We start from the raw sequence: 23,095 nt of genomic DNA on the forward strand, positions 1-23,095 counted from the left end.
TTTTGAAGATTAATTTTGATTCTAGTATTCAAGCCATATCTACTTCGCTAGATGGTCAACACTCAAGTAGCGTTTAGAGTATGTGAACATTCAAACTTGTTAGTGGGTGAAAATTTTCTTGTGTTCAATATTTAATTTCTTGCGAATCATTTCATATTTTTGGGGGACTCATGTGTATTGCACCAAACATCAATTCTGTTATTGCGATGTTGGGAAGATATAGAAGTAATCAAGATTAGATCATTTAGAATTTGCAAAGAAATTGTTGAGATACCAACAAGGGATGAATGACCACTTGCTCACATGTAGGAGATCATGAGATTTGTTAATAGAGGTAATTTGATATTCAAATTCACATTTTGCTGGACATGTTAATGGAAGAAAATCGATGTTTTGCTACTTGTTCCTCTTAGTTGGAGGGGCAATATTACTGCAGAAAAATGTGAAGTGATTAGTGATTGATGCATTCACTATGGAGGCAGATAAGTTTGCATATTTTTAACTCTCAGACTTCAGATGAGGACTTTGCATTATCGAAACTATTGTCAAGCCATTGAAAATATATTATAATAATTGTTTAACAATCTTCTTTTTAAAGAATAACATGTACTCCAAGTTTGCCAAACATATGAAACTCAAAGACTTTGTCGTTAGAGAAGAGTTCAAAAGTAAAGAGTCCTGTAATTCAGCATATTAGTACCGATCTTATGATTACAAATGCTTTAACCAAGGAAATATCGCCAAAAATAGTTAACGAAAATAAAAAATGAATGGACATTTATTGGACAGGATCATTACGTTGTCTTATGATTAGTTTTAGATTAATACTATGTAACCTAACTGGCAACCCTAGGTGTTAATTACATGATTGGACATGTTAAATAAGACATGTATATCTTATTTTAAGATCGTGACAAAAGCTTATAAGATTCATAAGAAATTAACAGGAATGTGTGATGAGACCTGTCAAGAATATCAACTTCTGGAGATTTTAAAAAAAAAAAACGAGGGCGGTTATTCACATTCCACGGATTAGTTTTAGATTTGGAGAGAGAGAGAGAGAACATATTGCAATGAGGCAAGTGGACAAACAACGCTTTATGCTAGTTGCTGCAGATTGTTGCATTACAATCACCTTTTCTCTTATGAAAATCTTTATAAGATTTCTTAAATATTTGATTCCCTTTGTTGAAATCTCATTATATCAATCTTGCATGCCCAGCTGCTATCCTTTTGGTATCTGATCTCATATTCTCGAGCTTTTCTTTTCTTTTTTCTTTTTTTTCTTTCTCTTTTTGATCAAAATTTAATTTTAACTGTAGATATCAAATGTTGGAATTAAGAAAACATGCAAAGAGGAAAATTTTCAATTCTTTAGAATTTTGATGTTACAACCTGATTTTGGACAAGAATCAATATCTCTTGAATTAATCTTGATAGTTAATTTCTTTGGTAACATAACTGTTCTTTCAAATCTCATTTTCCTTCCCCTTTTTTTTTTTTGGGTCCTTATCTGCTTTATAGAAAATGTAAGTGATTTTCTGAATTGTAATTGTACATGTGAACATTGTTTTTGTAAGGTTTTGGAGAGATGAGAGTTAGGAGAAATTTGTATGATATCTTGGCCTTGTAGTGAACTTTTTGAAGATTAATTTTGATTCTAGTATTCAAGCCATATCTACTTCTCTAGATGCTCAACACTCAAGTAGCGTTTAGAGTATGTGAACATTCAAACTTGTTAGTGGGTGAAAATTTTCTTGTGTTCAATATTTAATTTCTTGTGAATCATTTCATATTTTTGGGGTTTCATGTGTATTGCACCAAACATCAATTTTGTTATTGTGATGTTGGGAAGATATAGAAGTAATCAAGATTAGATCATTTAGAAGTTGCAAAGAAATTGTTGAGATACTATCAAGAGATGAATGACCACTTGCTCACATGTAGGAGATCATGAGATTTGTTAATAGAGGTAATTAGATATTCGAATTCACATTTTGCTGGACATGTTAATGGAAGAAAATCGATATTTTGCTACTTGTTCCTCTTAGTTGGAGGGGCAATATTACTGCAGAAAAATGTGAAGTGATTAGTCATTGATGCATTCACTATGGAGGCAGATAAGTTTGCATATTTTTAACTCTCGGACTTCAGATGAGGACTTTGCATTATCGAAACTATTGTCAAGCCATTGAAAATATATTATAATAATTGTTTAACAATCTTCTTTTTAAAGAATAACATGTACTCCAAGTTTGCTAAACATATGAAACTCAAAGACTTTGTCATTAGAGAAGAGTTCAAAAGTAAAGAGTCCTATAATTCAGCATATTAGTATCGATCTTATGATTACAGATGCTTTAACCAAGGAAATATCGCCAAAAATAGTTAACGAAAATAACAAATGAATGGACATTTATTGGATAGGATCATTACGTTGTCTTATGATTAGTTTTAGATTAATACTATGTAACCTAACTGGCAACCCTAGGTGTTAATTACATGATTGGACATGTTAAATAAGACATGTATATCTTATTTTAAGGTGTTCAATTACTATTATTTAGTTAACACGTACTCTTTAGCTATATAGCATTACTCTTAACTTTATCGATAGAGGTTTTAGGAATGATCAGTACGTGGGCCCTAAAAAATAATGAGAACAATTTCGTTTTTTTTTTTTTGTTTAATTTATAAAATTCATATATAACATTTTGAACAGTTCATCAAGTCTTAACCCAAACTTATTTTGAAAAATATATTGAATGTTCTTTCACTTTTTGTTTAAGCGAATGAAAAATTCATTTATAACATTTTGATTCATGTGCAGGCCCTGATCTATACTTATTTTTGAATAATGTCATAAATCGTCCTTTTTTTTTGTTTTTTTTGTTTTTTTTTTTTTTGTTTAAGCTTATGTAAAACCCATTTGTCATATTTCTTAAGTCGTTCCTCGTGCATTAATATAAACTTAATTTTGAATAAATTTTTTTTTCGTTTTCCTTGTACACTCAAAGTCTTCTTAACAAAAAATACTGCAAGTTCCCTCTTGAATTTAATGATATCTATGTATTTGATACTTTAGGAGGATGCAAGACCTACAACAGCGTCCAACAAAATATATTTTAAGGGGATTTAATATTTAGAATATCATATCATTAAACTTCAAAAATATCATATGATAAAACTCTACTGGTCAATTTGAGAAAGGGGGAAATTTCTTAACTACACAGTTTGATGGAAAAATTGTAGTTTTAAAGCTTATGATAAATTACCTCTCCCCGCGTATATATGAATGTGAATGTACTTTCATCCTTCAACTTAATTAGTTCAAATTCAAGATGTCGTGAGAGAGAAAAATAGAGTTTCTTCATCGACAATTTCAAAATATTGATCTGCTTAATAACTTGATATGGATCAAGATACACTTTCTATTTGATTTAATTTCTAGTTAATAATCATAACGTTACAAAATTTGGGAAATTATGTTTACGTTCATACTTTACAATTATCATAATAGCAATAATTTCAGACTGGTTTGATGACATAAAACTATGCACTTCGCAACCAAATGAAGTGAAACAATAAAAAGAACGTAAGATCAGCAATTGTTGATTATTCAAAACTTGAGTTTATTTTATTAGTCAAAACATTGATATTGTTAGCAAAACTGCAGCACACAGGCACTCTCTCCATATATTTATGGATAACATTATTACATTTAATCCTAATTCTACCATTCATAATGCAATAAAAATGCATTGGTCATAGTTTTAGATATAAGAAGTAGGGTTTAAACCCATAATGCACCAGCCCTTTTGAGCATTGGCTTTAAGGATCGTCGGAGGTGGAGACTCATGATCTCATTGGATCCACCCACAAATTCGCCACCAATGAACACCGCTGGGACCGCCGGGTTGCAACCGAGTCTTAACAGAGCCTGTTCAATCTCTCCACCTCTTGGAATTTCATCAAGTTCATACACTGCAGGATTAACACCAAAATCAGTAAAGAGGGATTTGATCGAGTGGCTCATGCAGCATGAACTCTTGCTGAAGATCGCCACTGGTTTTTCTGCCACCATTTTGTTCACACTCTCCATTGCTAGAAAATGCAGCAAAAATGACGAAAAACTTAATAAACGAGTGAATAAAAATTGTGTATTAAGTTGAATTTAGGGTTTGGTGTGACGAAAATGGAGATTTCATGGTCACATTTATATAAGAAAATAAGGATGGTTCTGGAATATTGTGGTACAATAGATAATATTTGGAGGAATTAAGATTTCTCTTTTTTTAGATTACTCGTTCGATTCTTTCACTGAAAGTGAAAGTTGACGATAACAAATCTCTGCATCCGGAAATAGAGACGTGTCCTTTATACGGCTCTCTGTCTTTTAAGGATTGGGTTCTCTTTTTTTCATTTTTAATAAAGTTGAGTTAGAGAAGGAAGTTGCATTTATCCATTTGGGACCAACATTCGCATCTAATTCTCCAACGGAAAAGCCAAGAGGCAAAGGGCACAGAATTTTTGCAACCATTCATATATGTTCATGACTCACAAGCTTATAAATAAAATCTCACATGACTTAAACACAAAGACACAAAATACTAGTCTGCTCTTTTTATCAAAGCTCAAAAGTCGATTAAAATTCTAAAACTCGATTAAGCAGGCACGTTGCTTAAATATGAAAATAATAATTTAGATAAGATTAATCTTTTTAGATAGACATTGAAAAGACGGTTTGTATGTGGATATTCATACATGTATATGTACATGTACGAATGTATATGTGATGTATCCGTACACAAAAGGGCATTTCCTTAACTATAGGGCAAGCAAGTGCCTCAACTGACCCTAAATAATCCCAAGAGTCGTGTTCTTCATTGTATGTACATTAATTGTGACTTTGTAATAGCAAATGAATTTTGAAACTTGAGCATGCTTTGTTAATATACGTACTTTATAAGTACGATCATGTTACAATGTCAGATATGTTCGAAAAAAGGTTGACATAATGACACCCGGCATTCTATAATTGAGCTATTGAGTGTGCTGTTTCATCCAACATCTACTATCACCTATACTTCTGTCGTTGCATTTGTCAAAATCATTCAGACAAAGTGGCATAATCCTTAAATATATGTGAAATTTCGGTTTAAGTAATTTGTAATTTTTTGCGTTGTCACCTAGCTTGTTAATTTGTTGGGAGTCGAGATTGAATGCATGTTAGTCTTTTGCAGTCTCCCATTTTGTTTAGAGTTTTTCTTATCCTCGTTCATGAACAAATATAAAAGTGTTGAACCACGTCTGCAAAAGCGTGTTTCATAGAAAAGAATGTCAACTTCTAAAGATAAACAAAAACAAGGGCGGTTCTTGGCATCACAAGAATCAATTTTAGATTTTGTGAGGTCTCTCTGTCTCTCTCTCTCTCTCTCTCTCTCTCTCTCTCATGGTAATTATTCCAATTCTGAAAGAAGAAAAGAGATGAAAAAGGCAGAAGAACATATTGCAAAGAGGCAAGTGGACAAACACGCTTTATGCATACTATTTGATGCAGATTTGTTGTCTCAGTAATTTCACCTGTTTTTCCATTTTTTTTTTCCTGCCAAAATCTTTATAAAGATTTTGTGCAATACTATGATTCCCTGTTGAGATCTCCTTACATTTGCCCGGCCTATCTTTAATTTTGGCATCTGAGAATTTTTTGCCTCGAAGAGTCGTGAGTCGAATAAAGGTTTTGCAACTATACAAAAGTTGTGGTCGACCTAGAAAATATTGGCAACTCCGATTAACAAGTACTAAAGTCTAAAGTTAGATCAAAATAAAAATCCACCTTAATACTTTTATTCAGAGTCAGCTCAATCACTAGCTAATTTAACCTAAGGCCTCGAGGCTCGGATTACTCCTTTACATATTTCTTTCATCTAACAATATATAGTACCATAATTGCCCTCAAAATAACTCAAGATGGAACTCTTTTGTCATCCTTGAACCTAAGCAATTATTTAATTTTAAAAATGTCAAAAAGGTAAAAATAAATTTTCTTAGCAATTTCCCTTTTTTCAGAGTTTGTGTATAGAGTAGTTTACAAGATTCGCGAAACGTATTATGTATTCAAAAAATTTATACACATTGACATATGAATTTACTTGGATCGAGTGTCACATGAATTCTATGAACTTATTTTCTATTATACAGCAAGTTTTAAAACAAAATCACCAAAGAATTGTCAAGAAATCTTTATTGTGGCTAAAGAATATTCGCATGATCAATAATTACCTTCTCCAAAAATTTAGAAGATAAAAAATAAAAAATAAAAAAAAATTAACCTTTTACCCAAAAAACAATTAGGTTATTTCACACGTGTCTCTTAAATTATTTTTGCTATCAAACGAATTTCTGTATTTTTACATGTTGGCTTGTGTGCACCTCAAGGCTAATTAATTTGCATTATATTGTAGCCGTATTCACTAAGCTCAAAAGTCAGTATATATTACTTGTAAGTAATTTTTTATTTTAAGTGTTTAAATATAATACTTTTTACTTAGTTTTAAACTGCAAAGTTAAGTTTAAAATTAGTAACCTTTATTTACAGTAAAATAGAGATAAACGTGATGGCCCTGACATGCCAGGGGGCCATCTGGCCCCTTGTGATAGGTTGGGGGGATGCCAATGCCCTCCTGGCCCTATACATGAAGTCGGGTCCGTAAAATAAGTAACTTATTTGTCGCTTTAATTAATGAAAACAATTTATTTTAAAATTAACTTCATTGCTTATAAGTTAACCTTTTAGACTTCAAGGTAGCTAGGTTGAACAATTAACACTATATGTATATATTGATGAAATCAAGACCAAGAATACGAAGGACAGACCCAGCCAATGGAGGGACTGGACAGAAAGACCCTGTTCGTTTAGAATAACTCGTACGAATCCCTATCCATCTAGAATAATTCATATCAACCGACCCTAACAAAAAAGCTTGTTCTGTATGAATTGTTCTTCACATGCTTGTATTTCGGTTCTCATGCTCAGAGAGATTGGTCCTGAGAGCAATTCCTTGTGTACAGGGAACTGTTCTATAGGGTCTATACAGACCCTTCACATGGGGCTGGCCCATGTGTGTTCCCCCCCCCCCCCAAAAATGAACTGCCCATCCCACCCCTCGTGTCTTTTTTGTACCGAATCTATAAACCATCGTCTGTACATGTAGCGCGACTCTTGATCCTGATTACATCCTTCCATTTTGAAGTTCCGATATTAACTAAAGAATACACAATCTTCTTTATAAGCCGGTGTATAAATTGATAATTCGTTGTTGAATGTTTACTTATTGCTAGTTTGGAAATTGGTGGGATAGCTAGATCTTCGATAATTAATGAATTTGTAGTTGCACAAAGATCTGATCAAACTCCAACATGTTATTCTGATTGCAAAGTTGCCTTACCATCCTTATCGCAAACAGTACATAAGAATAACCATTCTCTTATGACATGCACTATCTTGTACTAGCCATTTTCTTGTTCTTGCGAGGAAGGCCTTATTCCATGTCAAATCGTTCTTGTAGCTCAGTATTGACGGAATAATTCAGCAAAATAATGTTTAATTGAGAAGAATGGAAAGGGGTTAGTCCTTTTGGGCAATTATTGTTAACCCATTAAAGAAATGATCTATGCAGCATCTTATTGTATGTATATGAGAGATTTTCAGGAAGATGTCCGAATTTTGTTCCTATTACACGAACCAATTCTTACCCACCCCCAGTGCTGGCTGAGATGGTGTGTAGAACCAAAGGTTGCTTACTGCTAAACACATAATTTTTGGAATCATTGCAAGTACATAGCAAGATCATTACAATCTGTGTGCATCAGATTTATACAGCTCAACTCTAATTAGCAATCTAGATATAGTACAACATTACTCGCTTCAAGAAGTAGCTTCCGCCAAAATAATCCTAAACAGGGATCCAATGCCCCAACTAGGAAATTCTGATATGGCAAAAATACTCGACTCTTTGGGTCGCCCCAATCAGTCAACATCATTTCCTTTTCTTTCCCTGCCAAAGATCATAGCTCTCGTTTAATCACATGTACAATGTTATAGAAGCAAATTCTGAGAAAATAAGATGACATAGGCAAACGAATGAGAACCACGTACTGAGTTCATATAATCATCCATCAATAATTGCTTGCGCTTCTTCTGTGTGGGAGGGCTCTCAGCAACTTGTCTAGCCATCTCACGTTTGGATGGTGTCATATTCTATTAAGGAATAAAAATGATAAAGGTTATGAGCTAAGACAACACAGGGAGGCCAAGCACTGGCTTCCAAAGGCAAGAGTGAGTAGTTTTGGCTATTTTAAAACTTATTTGTAAGTTTGGCTATGTTAAAACTTATGTCTACATAATAAGTGAACTTTTTACTCGTGAAAGATGATTGATGAACCTTTGCTAGTTTCTTCTCTTTACGAGCCTGTCTCTCCCTCTAATCTTATTCTTGGTTTTCCCTTTCCACCAACCGAATCAGTATATCACATCTCCTTGCAAGTTCTTGAGTTGTACATGACTTTACAAACCAATCAAATCGAAACAAGGGTGACGTACAGAGGGCTGTCTTCAGCTCGTCCCAGTTACCATACCCAAGCTTGTGAACCATGCATATTTGTGGAAGGATCCAGTAAAAGAGAATACGAGACAGACTCGAGACAGAAATCGGAGCTTAAAATGATTGGAAGTCTCACCATGAAACGGTCACATTCTTCATTGTATAACTTCCCTTTGTTCTGGCCGCACTGGATCCTTAACTCGAGCCATGGATTCTTGTAGCGATCCAATTTCTTCCCAATTGCTTTCATGATATCATCTCTCCTTGATATTGTAGCCTTTCTTCTTTCAATATTCTTAATAATCCTGTCATAATCTGGAAATATCACATTTGCCAAAAATTAAAATATTATACTTAATTTCAACCGCTAAGAGAGCCTAAATACATCCAATATCGAGTTGTGTCTAGAATCTTATTCAAAAAGAAAAACTAAGCACTAATAAATTACACCTAACCGTTCAATTCTTTGTATCTTTGCTCGAAAACTTGTGCATATCTTTCAACTTCCTGCTCTGTTTTCCCCTCCATCTCGGATGCAATACTCTTAATATCATTCCGACCCCACTTTTCACAAGCCCTAATAAAAGTATTGAAATCCCTTCTGCTCCATGTTGAGAATCCCTACATGCACCAAAATTTACCAGGTAAAGCAAAGACAAAGATTTCAAATTCCCACAGCACATATTAGGAAAAACTACTCACTTCTTCAAGCATTTGCTCCTTCTCTTCCTGATCTTCTGCAGTCAATGGCTTTCCCGAGTCTAGAGAAAATAGCACATCAAGACCATGTCCAATAGGAAACCAACAACCAATAATATGAATTCTTGACGAAAAAAGATAACAAACCTTCAGGTTCCTCCCACTCAGTTGTATCTTTAATTTGATTCCTCTTATTTGCATGTTGAAATGATGACAATGTAATAACAGAACCTTACAATTGATGCATACACAAAGAATCGAAAAGAAGCCCAAGATATTACGCACCATGAGATAGTACACTTCTTTCTTATGCAGCTTGAAAAGGTTGATGAATTTCTGTATATGTTTTCTGATGGCATTAAGAACATATATATATATATATATAAGGCAGTAGTCTATTTAAGTAGTTTACATATTTACGTGTCTAAATAAATGGCAGTGAATGGGGAAACAATTCATGGCTGACTGTCCAATTTAGTGGAGTATTCCTGATTTCATGCAACCATTGATTCAATATTCCTTAACACTCCCCCTCAAGTTTGGAATGTATGTTAATAATTCCCAAGTTTGGAATGTATGTTAATAATTCCTAACTTGTTGAGTAGAGTCAAGAATTGCGAAGAGCTCAATGGCTTTGTATAAATGTCTGCTGGCTGGTCTGATGTGTGCACATGAGTCATCTTGGTCACTCCTTCTTGAACTTTTTCTCGTATGAGGTGACAATCAATTTCTATATGCTTTGTTCGTTCATGGTACACTGGGTTTGAAGCAATATGGAGTGCTGCCTTGTTATCACAATATAGATTAACATAATGTGGATGTTTCATGCCCAAATCTTGTAGAATTGTTTTTAACCAAGTAATTTCACAACAAGTTGCTGCCATTGATCGGTATTATGCCTCTGCACTGGACCGTGATACTGTCGTTTGCTTTGTGGTTTTCTAGGAAATTAGTGAACTGCCTAGAAGGATACAATACCCTGTAATTGATCGTCAAGTGTCAGGGCACCTAGCCCAATCTGCATCACAAAAGGTGTTCAGTTGGATTGAACTTTCTATAGGAAAAAATATTCCTTGTCCTGGCGTTTGTTTCACATATCGCAAGACACGATGGGCTGCTTCTAGATGTGGTACTCATGGCTTGTCCATAAATTGACTTAGAACATGGACTGCATACGTTAAGTCAGGTCGTGTGATGGTCAAATAAATTAACCGCCCAACAAGTCTTCTGTATGAAGATGGATCACAAATGTAGTCGCCTTCAGACTTACTGAGAGTTAAGTTTTATTCCATGGGAAAAGAAGTTGGTTTTACGCCAAGGTATCCAACATCTTCTAGAATCTCGAGAGCATATTTTCGTTGTGAAAGGGTAATACCTTTGCTAGACCTCGCAACCTCAATTCCTAGAAAGTACTTCAAATGTCCAAGATCCTTGAGTTTGAATTGATTCTCCAATAACATCTAGGTGTCTTCAATATCTTGAAGATTGTTTCCTGCTAAAATGATGTCATCAACATAAATGATAAGAGCGGTGAATTTACCATTCTAGGATCGGACGAACAATGAATAATTTGCCTTTGATTGCTTGTAATTAGCTTCCTTCAAAGAAGTAGAAAGTTTAATGAACCATTGACGTGAAGATTGTTTGAGGCCATATAATGATTTGTGAAGTTTGCAAACTCGTGTCTCCCCCTTTCGTCCGAATCCAGGAGGTAAAGACACGAAAACGTCTTCATCAAGGTCTCCATGTAAAAAGGCATTATTGACGTCGAGCTGATGAAGATGCCAATGTTGGGTTGAAGCCACGGCAAGGAGAAGACGAACTGTTACAAGCTTTACAACAAGAGCAAAGGTCTCCTAATAGTCTAGACCTTCAACTTGGTTGTATCCCTTGCTACCAATCTGGCTTTGTAGCGCTCAACAGTACCATCGGGTTTGAGTTTGATCTTGTATACCCATTTGCATCCAATTGGCCTTTTTCTTGGAGGTAACGGCTGAAGAGACCATGTGCCATTATTTTTTAGAGCATCAAGTTCCTGGCGCATTGCAAGACGCCATTTCAGATCACAAACTGCTTGAGCAAATGATGATGGTTCTTTATTGACTGAAAGGGTAATGGTGAAGACACGATGTTCGGGAGATAACCGTTCATAAGAAAGAACATTAAATAGGGGGTAGTTGATACCTGTAGCTTCAACCAAGTTCGAGTTAGGTGCTGGGACAGTTCTTGAAGGAAGAGAAATACCAACATGATACTCACGGAGATAGCCAAGTGTTGTTGTAGAACGTGTCGGCCGCGATAGAGAGATTTGTGGATTCGAAGAGGATGGTGGACTAGGTTGATCATTGAATGAAGAGGTTGTAGGTGAAGAAGTGACTGGAGGGGAGGCTTCGCTAGGAGAAGAAGGTTCTTCTTGAGGGTGATGGTTTGGTGTGGCCACTTCAGTATTTGTAGGTAAATGTGGGATAAGATTGTTATCATCATGTGGTGATAAGTGAAGCACTGGAGGTGTGTTTGCAGTGGAAGATGGTGAAGGAAAAATATCTTTGTGGAAAATGACATCATGTGAAACAAAGGTTCTACCAGTTGAGAGGTCATAAACTTTGTATCCTTTTTGTGCATATGGATAACCCAAGAAAAGACATCGGGTGGCTCTAGCATCAAATTTGGTGAGACGATGGTGATGTGTGGAGGCAAAACACAAGCAACCAAACACTCGCAAATGATCATATGTGGGTTGTTTGTGAAAAAGCATTTCGAAAGGTGTTTTTCCTTGAAGTAGGGGTGTGGGAGTTCGGTTAATCAGGTAGGTAGCAGTCAAGATGGCATCTCCCCAAAATTTCTTAGGTAGATTGGCCTGGAATAACAAGGCTCGGGCTATGTTGAGGAGGTGTCGGTGTTTTCTTTCGGCAATTCCATTTTGTTGTTGAGTGGAAACACAACTAGTTTGATGAATTATACATTTGTCTAAATAGAATTTTTTTCATTGTAAATTCAGGTCCATTATCAGTGCGAAGAGTCTTAACTTTCAAGGAAAATTGTGTTTCGGCAAGGTTAATGAATGTGGTGATATATGTTGAAGCTTCTGACTTATGATGCATCAAATAAATCCATGTGCAACGAGTATAATCATCAACAATTGTAAGAATATACCGTGCCCCGGTAATGGAAAGGACATGATATCCTCCCCATATGTCAACATGAATTAATTCAAACGGTACTTTAGTACGAATGGAACTTAATGGGAATGGAGATCGAGTTTGTTTAGCTAATGGACAAATTAAACAACTAGAAATGCTACAAAATTTGATGTTTGTAATTAAATGGGAAAGTAAACGAAAGGCCTTGTTTGATAGATGACCAAGGCGTTGATGCCAAAGTCTCGAAGAACAAGGAGTTGATGAGGTAACTACATTGCATTTGGCTCTCTGAGGAGTGTCAAGGTAGTAGAGTCCTCTTCGTTCAATTCCCGTCCCAATCATCTTCCCCGATCGTTGGTCCTGTAGCATACAAGTACCATTAGAGAATATGGCAAGGTAATGGGAATTATGAACGAGCTTACTAATGGAAATCAGTTTCAACTTAAAAGAAGGAACACATAGCACATCATGCAAGATGAAATTAGCAAAATGAATGCTGCCTGTGTGTGTGACTGCAACAGTGGTTCCATTGGGCAGATGCACAGTTCGATTCGTGACACGACAATTTGTAGTTAATAAATCAGTAGAGTAAACCATGTGGTTTGTGGCTCCTGTGTCAAGTATCCAGCATATTTCTTTCTCATTAACGGAAGCACAAAAAATTGTACCTAAGAGGTCGCTTATGGCAGATGTATTACCAACGTGATTAGCCATTGAATTAGGCTTTTTCTCAATAAGTAATGACATAAGATTCTGATATTGTTCTGCTGTGATGGTGAGTGGCATATTGGCATCTGCATGATTGACCTTATGGGAAGGGTTCCTGCGCTCTCCCTGATTATGTTTGTTACCTGCAAAGTTTGTCCTCTGTAGCTTTCAACATACATCGATGGTGTGTCCTTGCTAGCCGCAATAATCACATTTGAGATGTGCTCAACGTGCCTCTGAGTTGTGTCCAATTTTATCATAGATTCTACACTTTTGATGAGGAGTTTTGGATGTAAAAGTCCTCTCAAAATTTCGTGAGTTGTTCTTCACAGCAAAGGCTGAAGCTTTGACCATCGTTGTACCTCCCTTAGACATTCCTCACTGTTTTTCATCCTAGAGAATAGGGAAATATGCCTTGTTGACAATAGGAAGCGGATCCATGAGCAGAATCTGACCATGAACGGCAGCGTAAACTTCATTAAGTGCCATGAGGAATTTCATGGTCTTTTGATTTTGTTGGAACTGTAGAACCTCTTTCATGGCGCCACAGGTGCATGTTGGGATACAATATAGTGCATCACGTTCATCCCATAGACCTTTGAGCTTGGTGTTATAAGCTCCAATAGTCAGGTTGTCCTGTTTGCAATTATGGATGGCCTCTCAATATGAAACAAGTGAACACTATCAGTTTGTGAAAATCGATCCTTTAAATCATCCCAGATTTCATGAGCATTTTGATAGTATATTATACTTGCTCTAATATCCTGTGAGATTGAATTTAAAAGCCATGCTTTTACGAGGTTGTTGCAGCGCCTCCATTGATGGAGTTCTAAGGCTGTGGTTTCCAACGACTGTTTAATAGTGCCATCAACGAAGCCTTCTTTTTTTTTTAATGCTGAGAGCCATCAGCATGGCACGACTCCACGTGCTATAGTTTTCTTCAATAAGCGGTTGCGTGACAAGCACAAGACCAGGTTGCTCAAAATGATGGAGATAAAAGGGATTATTTGTATCATCAAAACTGTCGGTTGCTGGCTTGGCTGGGTTTTGGTTTTCATCTTTCCCTGCCATGAGTATATATATATACATACAAGGCAGTAGTCTATTTAAATAGTTTACATATTTACGTATCTAAATAAATGGCAATGAATGGGTAAGCAATTTATGGCTGACTGTCCAATTTAGTGAAGTATTCCTGATTTCATGTAACCATTGATTCAATATTCCTTAACACAGCTCACTAAGACGCTGATTATTGGAAAATTGAAAGTCGTGACTGACAAAGACAATACGTTTCAAGATGCAAAAATAGTCAATGAAAAAGTATTAAGTAAACAAGAAATCAAAAAGATGATTACAATTAAGGCATGCGGAGAATTCAATGCTATTTCGCCCTTGTAGTGCCCCTTTGGCGCATTGTTTTCTTTAAGTATTTGGACTCCGAGTAACTAATGACATACTAAACTGTTTTATTGTCTAGACAACAAACACTTGATATATATACACACAGCGTCAGCAATTGAAGAAACTTACTTGCGCTTCCGTTCTCATTTGGATGGTTCAATCCAATTATCATTGACAATTTTTTTGAAATCTAACTTGTTCTCATCCTTTATAAACCAAGAAAAAAAGAAAATTAAGAAATTATACCAATGAAATAGAAAAAGAAGCCATATTAGACAACGATGAGCAAAATTAATTAACTCTACCTTCTCATCATCAAAATCATACAAATCAGCAGCTGCAGAAAATCCAATAAATATTATTAGTTGCACAAGCTAACAGCAGTTGACGAATCTAAAAAAAATCGAATACGTTAATTAGTGAAGTCAATAAAAAAAGAGACTATACGTCATACGTGTCGGATACATCGACACATGATTTTTTCAAAAAGTACCAACACAACACATCATCGACACGTTGATTAAATTCTTTAAAAATCTTTATTTATATAGTATAAATTTAGCTTTATACTTGTTATTAAGTTTTTTGTTGAAATCTTTTAAATATGAGTACATTTTTGTTATTTACTAATAACTTTGAGTTAAACTTATAAAATGTTTTTAATAAAGAATGAAAATGTTTATAGTAGAGTGTCCGAGGAATGTCGATATTGACACGTGTTAAATAGGACACGCTATCCTAATTGAAGTGTCCGTGTAACAAAGAGAAGAGCATACTTCATCTGCGATAGTGCTATCTTTGCAACTGAAAACCTTTTCAGCACCAAATCTGACCATTTGCAGCAGCTCATCCTGGATGCAAGTTTTTTATAAGCCCTTTCAATAACTTTTTCCTCAATAGTATACTGCAGATGATTGATTTAGCAAGGCACATCAGTACATCATGTCTCCAGGAAGCCAAATTGCAATACAATCATGACACTGAAAAACCAAACCTTGGTGCAGAACCAGAAAACTTGGACTTCCTTCTTCTGCCCAATTCTATGAGCACGGTCCTGAGCCTGCAAATCCACTTGAGGATTCCTGCAATTCAATGAAGCCAAGATTCGGAACATTTAGATGTTGAATTATAGCCTTAATGCATTATCAAACAACAAAAGCAACAATTCATGCATCATCAAACAACAAATGCAGCAATTCCTCGCCAGTCATTGTCATAAAGAATGACAACATCTGCAGTAGCAAGGTTGATACCAAGACCACCTGCTCTTGTAGACAGTAGAAAGACAAATTTCTCGCTTCCTGGTTTGTTGAAGACTTCAATAGAAGCATCACGATCTTCTCTCCCAGTATTTCCATCATTTCGGCAATAAAGATGTTCATGGAACATCAGGTAGTCTTCAAGAATGTCCAGTAGCTATGTCATCTATTTACAAAACCAAAATGAATTCGTCAAACGCAATCGAAAGTGAAATCAAAGAAACAAGGAAACCCATATCAAAAAACCTTTTACAAAAGAATAACTTCAAAATATTTTCAAACATGTAAAGTACAATAAGACAGATGGAAGTGAAGACTAGAAGTTATAAGTCAGAAGGAAAAGAAATGAACCTGCGAGAATATCAAGACCCTAGAATCAGGCTCCTTTAATTTTGGATGCAACTTGCCAAGAAGAACCATTTTGCCTGCAATTAAAGAATTCAGTTCATTAAAGAGATCTAGGAATCACGTGTAACTCCAATCAACTACAATGTTGATAACAAAAAGGAAAAGAGCCCATACCAGCTAGTTGTATAAGGTGGCCCTGGTTCAGCACCTTGAAATAGATATGGATGGTCACAACATTTACGAAGCTACTTAGCGATATTCAGAAGACGTTTCCGTTCTCCACCAGCATTTACAACCTCAAGATCTTTCTGCAGCAAAGCCCTTTAGTATTACTTCTGCATCCGAGACATGCCAACTTTAAGAATTGTCTCCTTCTTGGGCAGCAAACCTTTCTCCACATCAGATTTCAACCTTCTTAGAAGGAAGGGTAGCAGAACCTTATGTTGCAGACAGAATGACAAATCAAATTAAAGATGTGTAAATAGACTGTTACTCAAGCACAAGTAACACATTTGGACATCTAATAAATTTATGTTTTAAGTCCTAACACAAAAAGTTCCAGGCTGCTTATCAAATGATTGCTGCCAATGAGACCATAACATCAATTCAAGATTAGACAAATAAAGGCACAACAGCGAGCAAAACAGGACCCTTTACTCGGTTAGTTACTCATTTTGATTAAAATGGTAGATAGAATATGCCACTTGAAACGCTAGCCCTGATTAAAAATGTACTGCAAGAATTTCTAACATGTTATGGATCTAGCATACACCAAGTAATATGAAGTGGAGTCGGCAGTTTCTGGCATATCAAGCTACCATAGTGGCCTACTATTATGAAGTTTCAATTGCTCCAGTTACTGATACTAACTCTTTTTCACCAAGAGAGACATATATATTATAGAAGAGTAAGTAACTAAGGTTACCTTGTGAAGCTACTGGACAACTTCCTGCTGGTCATTTTCCCCAGAGATTTGGAACCATTCATCGAAAGTTGCAGCTGAGCTAAAAATCTAGCAAAAAGTTCAGAAGAGACCATAGTTCGTGAAGATTATTCTGCACAAGAAGAGAAGTTGCTGCAAAAAATAAATACAAATTACAAAAAATAAACAATTATAGGAAGCATAGCAAATGCTTCTAAAAATGATAAGTAACCAGACAACGGAAACATAGTAAACTATTGATGTCTGACTCGTATTAAATAGTGGTGCAACATAACAAGTATGACAAAATAAATGCTCATGAAAATATGATAAATCACCGCCAATATCCATAAAGTAATACATAACAGAATCACATTGCAAGATTAAGAGGGTTACAGTTTCCCCTGCTCCTCTTACATTATAAATGAATTCTTCATACAAAAATCAAGCAAAGCTATGCTAGTACAGTAGCTCATATCAAAGACCTAAGAGTTCTTTCCTGGAATTGTATTAATCGAAAAGGTAAGTCTATGAAGTTTCAAAAGATATAGAACATAGAAGAATGCACTAGATGGCACTCACTCTGGGCAGATATATTATAAGTTCAACTTATCACATTCACACGGTCATCTGATAGTTCACAAACTGTACTTTCAATTTAGAAGTACAAAGTACAGAGTGCAAAAGATGCAACTTCACCAAGGAATCAGAAAGCTAGCAAGCCAGCAAGATTACCTGAAGTGGAGATCCTGTAATGAGAAGTCGGTAATTAGTGTTGTAAAATCTCATTGTTTTTGAGAGCAAAGAATTTTCATTCTTAATTCGATAAGCTTCATCAATGATGATATATCGCCAGCTAAATCAGCGTAATGCAGACTTTTCTTTGATGGCCATTTCAAAACTTGTAACAAATACATCAAACTTTCTAGCAACAAGCAACAAGCAACTCCTCTCGTATATATTTCTGGGAAATTAGGCATTCAAGGAGAACAAAGAAGTGAATTGGCTATGGGGAAATTAAGACAAGGAGAAAAATATCCATATTAGTACTAAAAGGCTTTTCTCTTTGTTGGGTTTTTGATACCCAATAAATCTCGAGCTATGATGTTAATGTGGGTTAATATTATTTCATAGGCATAGGCCGATGAATGAAATAAGTCCAACAACCAAGTCCATGAGCTACACCCGACCCAATTGTATTCCTTATGGATGGCTTGAATCTTGGCTCGTTTACCCCTTTATTGGCCCAACTTAAAGCCTAACCCTAGAGTATATATTTGGTTATAACCCTAGCCACTTTCATACGATGATTGCGTGATTTTGAGAGAAGAAACAAGAGAATCCCGGCTGTCCCCTTTTGTGTGAGAAAAAAGGTGTACAGAAGTATCCAGAACGCTGGTATAATGTGTGCGATTGGTGGTTCTTTCATAGTATACCTTTGTGGTGTCTTCTCTTAGCCTTTGTGGCGATAAATCATCATCCTTTCTTGTCCTACGTGGGTAAGATTGCATAGCAACCAAGGTGAATCAATTTGGTTGTGGTTTGAAGCCGTTTTGGATTGGTTGTTGGTAAAGAAAGGTACGTTGGAATGAGCCTGGAAAACCACCGTTTGAAGATCCTTTTGAGAGAGTTTCCGCAACAATTGGTATCAGAGCTTCAAGGTGAAGGTTTTGGCTTGTGAAATCTNGGTGAGGGATATCTTGGAAAATGGTTTTGGAACCGTGAAATTGAGAGAAAGGATGCTTCTCTTCACTGTCGATTTTCTCTATTCGACGGTGACGCTCGAGATCTTCACGGGAGCTGCCGAAGAGAGTGGAGCGGTGTGAACCCTAGAGCATACGCGAGAGAGAGAGAGAGAGAAGATACGCGAGAGAGAGAGAGAGAGAGAAGTGGTTTGATTTTTAATTGGGTTGTTTCGCGTGTTTTGAGTTGTTACGTTGTTTTGTACTCAAAATGACTTTTTCAGCATTTTCTATTTTCTTTGCAATCTTTTTTTTTTGTTTTGCAAAATTCATTTTCGAAAATGAGAAGAAGAACGCGTTTTCACCGTTTTGAAAAATCGAAAACAGAAAACGGCTTGAAAACGACAAAGAGAACAGGCCCTTACATTTTCAACTCTCTCTCTCTCTCTTTTAAAGTAACTCTCACGTGAAAAGAAGAAATCTGCTTATTTTAACTTTTGATTAATAAAGAAAAGTAAATTTACTATGTGAATTCTTTTTTTTTTATTTTTATTTTAAACCAACGTAGTTCGTTTGAGCCCCATTTTGGGGGAATGCATTTTTGAATAGTGCATTGATGAGAAATATTTGGTTAAAAAATAAGGAAAAATTTTGAATTTACGTGTGATATTATTTCATTGAAGAATGTATTGTTGAAATGATGTCAAAATACTGTCTAAAAATATATTTTTTCCCCAAAAAATGGGGCTCAAACAAAGGCTTATTTATTCGTAACGAAAAATATGGTCTAAACTCATCTTATTGTGTGGCCGTGAATTAATTTAGTACGGTGTGACTAAGGAATGATATTAGTATTGTCGCTACGACGCTACCCAAATTTAAACATATAGAGCCTGTTTGGGAGTGATTTTTTCCTTGAAATTTTTGAATTTTTGACCGTTATTTCACTATTTCAAGCCGTCATATTTGACTTCTTCTCTCACAAGTGGACCCTACTTTTCTCCAAACGATCAAAAAATCAATTCTCAAAATCACTCCCAAACATGCTCATAATATAGAGCCCTGAATATGCTCCGAGTTCTTGTTTGCCAGGAGGGACATCATGAAAGGCGCGTTTTATGTGCAAAACAGGATAGTGTTCGAATTTTTTATGTTATCTTATATAATACCGTCCATTATCATGGATGGAACCACATAATCATATGCTTGCTATCTAAGGTGGTCAAAACAAACAAATCCCAGAAAGGGCGGAACTGAGTGATCGTGTATTAGCTTTGGTTATAATGGCAAAAATAAACTGAGATTATGGGCCTTTCAATATTCATAGTTAATTTAATGGAAATTGGTGGCTAGGGTTCATAAATATTTGGGCTTCCTTGAGTAACTTTAAACTAGATTTTGGGACAATTTCTTAACAAGATGTTATAAAATAATTAGAAGGTGACAATATTTTTTTTAAATTTCGACAAAATTTAGTCTGATCTTATGTTGGGGAATCTTTATCTTTACGAAATGAGAGAAAGACCCTTTTTTCGGAATGGACAAGCTTGACATGAATTATTGAAGAATTTTGAGGTTAAAATAAGACCTAAGATCGGCGGAGAAGAAGGAATTTTCGAGCTCATATTGGTCATGGGTTGAGAATGGGAATTGAACTCTATGACATCTAATCTCTGGGTATCTTTAACGTAATCATGAATTGATTAAAAAAAATTGTTACATAAGTGAAAGTAAATGATGTTAAAAACTTCTCCAATATAAGATGAAAAAGGACTCCATCAAGCTAACAACAGACAAAAAGTAGACAATGTATATACGGAAGTATAGATCATAGATGTAGAGCCTCATAACTTAGCAATTTAATTTTATTATGTCTCTTTATTTAGAATATTGGAGTTTTTTTTTTTCTTTTACTCTATTTTATTGTTAATAAAAGACACAAAGGTGAAAATATTGGAATATCGATGAGATGCATTCGAGATTATTTCTAAACATGACCATCTATTTATTGACATTTATGCCACGTCAATTCAAAACCAATTTATTTAAATGTCACAAAGATTACAATCCACAGAATACATTGAAGATGATCATGATCCATAAATTAAATTTTCAACTTCCTTTTCACATAATGGTAAAATGTCGTTTAAGAGCATCTCTTGCTCAACTTAAAAGGTTTACCTATAAGCAGATAAGTTCATTTAAATTCAAATAATAATAATAATAAATAAATAACAAACTCGTAGTTATATACAGATTAATTTTTTATTAAATAAAAACAATCATTAATATGACTTTTACTTATTTTAAACTTTGTCAAATGTGAAATAAATACGGAAATATCAGCTTTGTTGATTCTTTCTTTTTCTCTCTTCTTTCTTGCTTCACGTCTTCATCTTGATGGATACACCCATGCCTAAATGAAGTAAAAAAGTCAAGATATTCAATTAGCTAATAAATAATTGATAGTTAATTCGCATAATAATACTATTTTGATAACATTATGCTAAATTGTTTTCGAATTTATCTTTTATTGATCAAATCATCAAATTATTACTCATATTAGAGCGACATTTTACATAGTATGAAAAGGTTAAGCCATACATAACTTTCCATTTTTTTTTTTTTAACCCTTAATTAATTTCCCACTTGTATACCCGAAGATAGAGGAGAGAATTAGGATATGAGATAGATGTAAAAGAAAGGGACAAGAAACTAATTTGAGGAATCTAAACTTGTCAACTAGACTTTAACCAATCCCAAGCATAATTTAATTTTTAGGAACTCTTCAATATAACTATAATCATCACAAAAACCATCAATATCTTATCGTTTTCGATAACCTCTTCGTTGATCTTTTAAACGTGTCTCGTCTATATCGAAAAAAAAATTATAGAGTATATTGTGTGTGATTCAGCGTACGTTTTTTCTATTCATTGTTATTCAATCCTTTTTATTGAATATAACAACTAAGATAATACTCTTTGACTTTTTATATAATTGAGACGATGAACATCTGTCACCAAACCTTATGATAAAGAAATTGTTACAAATAGTAAATAAGATAATATATTTATATACAAAACAACATTTATAAATGAGAATTCATGAAAATAATATGTACTAAGACATATGTATCAAAACACGTTACAAATAGCGAAGTGACATAAAAACAGTTGTGGAATTATCAGTCTGCAGGTTAAATTCATCAATGGGCACCTAACTTTAAATTTAGTGTCACCATGGCCATCCAATTTGATTTTATTTCACTATGATGATTCAACTTTATATTTAGTGTCACCATGACCATCCAATTTCATATAATATTTCTTCATGGCCACCTAAAACCAAAAAAATTTCTCTATTAGACATTGTAACTTAGCAATTTAATTAATTTTGTCTCTTTATTTAGAATATTGGAGTTTTTTTTTTCTTTTACTCTATTTTATTGTTAATAAAAGACACAAAGGTGAAAATATTGGAATATCGATGAGACGCATTCGAGATCATTTCTAATCCTGACCATCTATTTATTGACATCTATGCCACATTGATTGAAAACCAATTTATTTAAATGTCACAAAGATTGCAATCCATAGAATACATTGAAGATGATCATGACCCATAAATTAAATTTCAACTTCCTTTTCACATAATGGTGAAATATCGTTTAAGAGCATTTCTTACTCAACTTAAAAGGTTTACCCATAAGCAAATAAATGAATTTAAATTCAAAAAAAAAAAAATAATAATAAGCTCATAGTTATATACAGATTAAGTTTTTATTAAATAAAAAAGATCATTAATATAACTTTTACTTATTTTAATATTTGTCAAATGTGAAATAAATACGGAAATATCGGCTTTGTTGATTCTTTCTTTTTCTCGCTTCTTTCTTGCTTCACGTCTTCATCTTGATGGATACACCCATGCCTAAATGAAGTAAAAAAGTCAAGATATTCAATTAGCTAATAAATAATTGATAGTTAATTAGCATAATAAAACTATTATGATAACATTATGCTATATTGTTTTCGAATTTGTCGTTTTATTGATCAAATCATCAAATTATTCCTCATATTAGAGCGATATTTTTCATAGTATGAAAAAGTTAAGCCATATCCACTTGTATACCCGAAGATAGAGGAGAGAACTAGGACATGAGATAGATGTAAAAGAAAGGGACAAGAAACTAATTTGAGGAATCTAGATTTGTCAACTAGACTTTAACCAATCCCAAGCATAATTTAATGTTCGGGAACTCTTCAACATAACTATAATCATCACAAAAACCATCAATATCTTATCGTTTTCGATAACCTCTTCGTTG

At 34.6% G+C, this 23,095-nt stretch overlaps 1 protein-coding gene and 1 pseudogene across 1 annotated transcript; both read right to left on the reverse strand.

Annotated features, from left to right (window-relative positions):
• Positions 1-3,611: 3,611 nt before the first annotated feature.
• LOC111367382 (monothiol glutaredoxin-S2-like) lies at positions 3,612-4,202 on the reverse strand. The gene has a single exon (XM_022988224.1). The coding sequence runs from the start codon at positions 4,100-4,102 to the stop codon at positions 3,794-3,796; it is 309 nt and encodes a 102-aa protein (XP_022843992.1). The 5' UTR covers positions 4,103-4,202; the 3' UTR covers positions 3,612-3,793.
• A 3,837-nt stretch (positions 4,203-8,039) lies between these two features.
• Positions 8,040-23,095, reverse strand: part of LOC111374038 — a 17,760-nt pseudogene continuing 2,704 nt past the window's right edge.

The sequence above is a fragment of the Olea europaea genome, chromosome 2, assembly GCF_002742605.1.
Source record: "Olea europaea var. sylvestris chromosome 2, O_europaea_v1, whole genome shotgun sequence".
In the NCBI taxonomy this organism is placed as follows: domain Eukaryota; kingdom Viridiplantae; phylum Streptophyta; class Magnoliopsida; order Lamiales; family Oleaceae; genus Olea; species Olea europaea.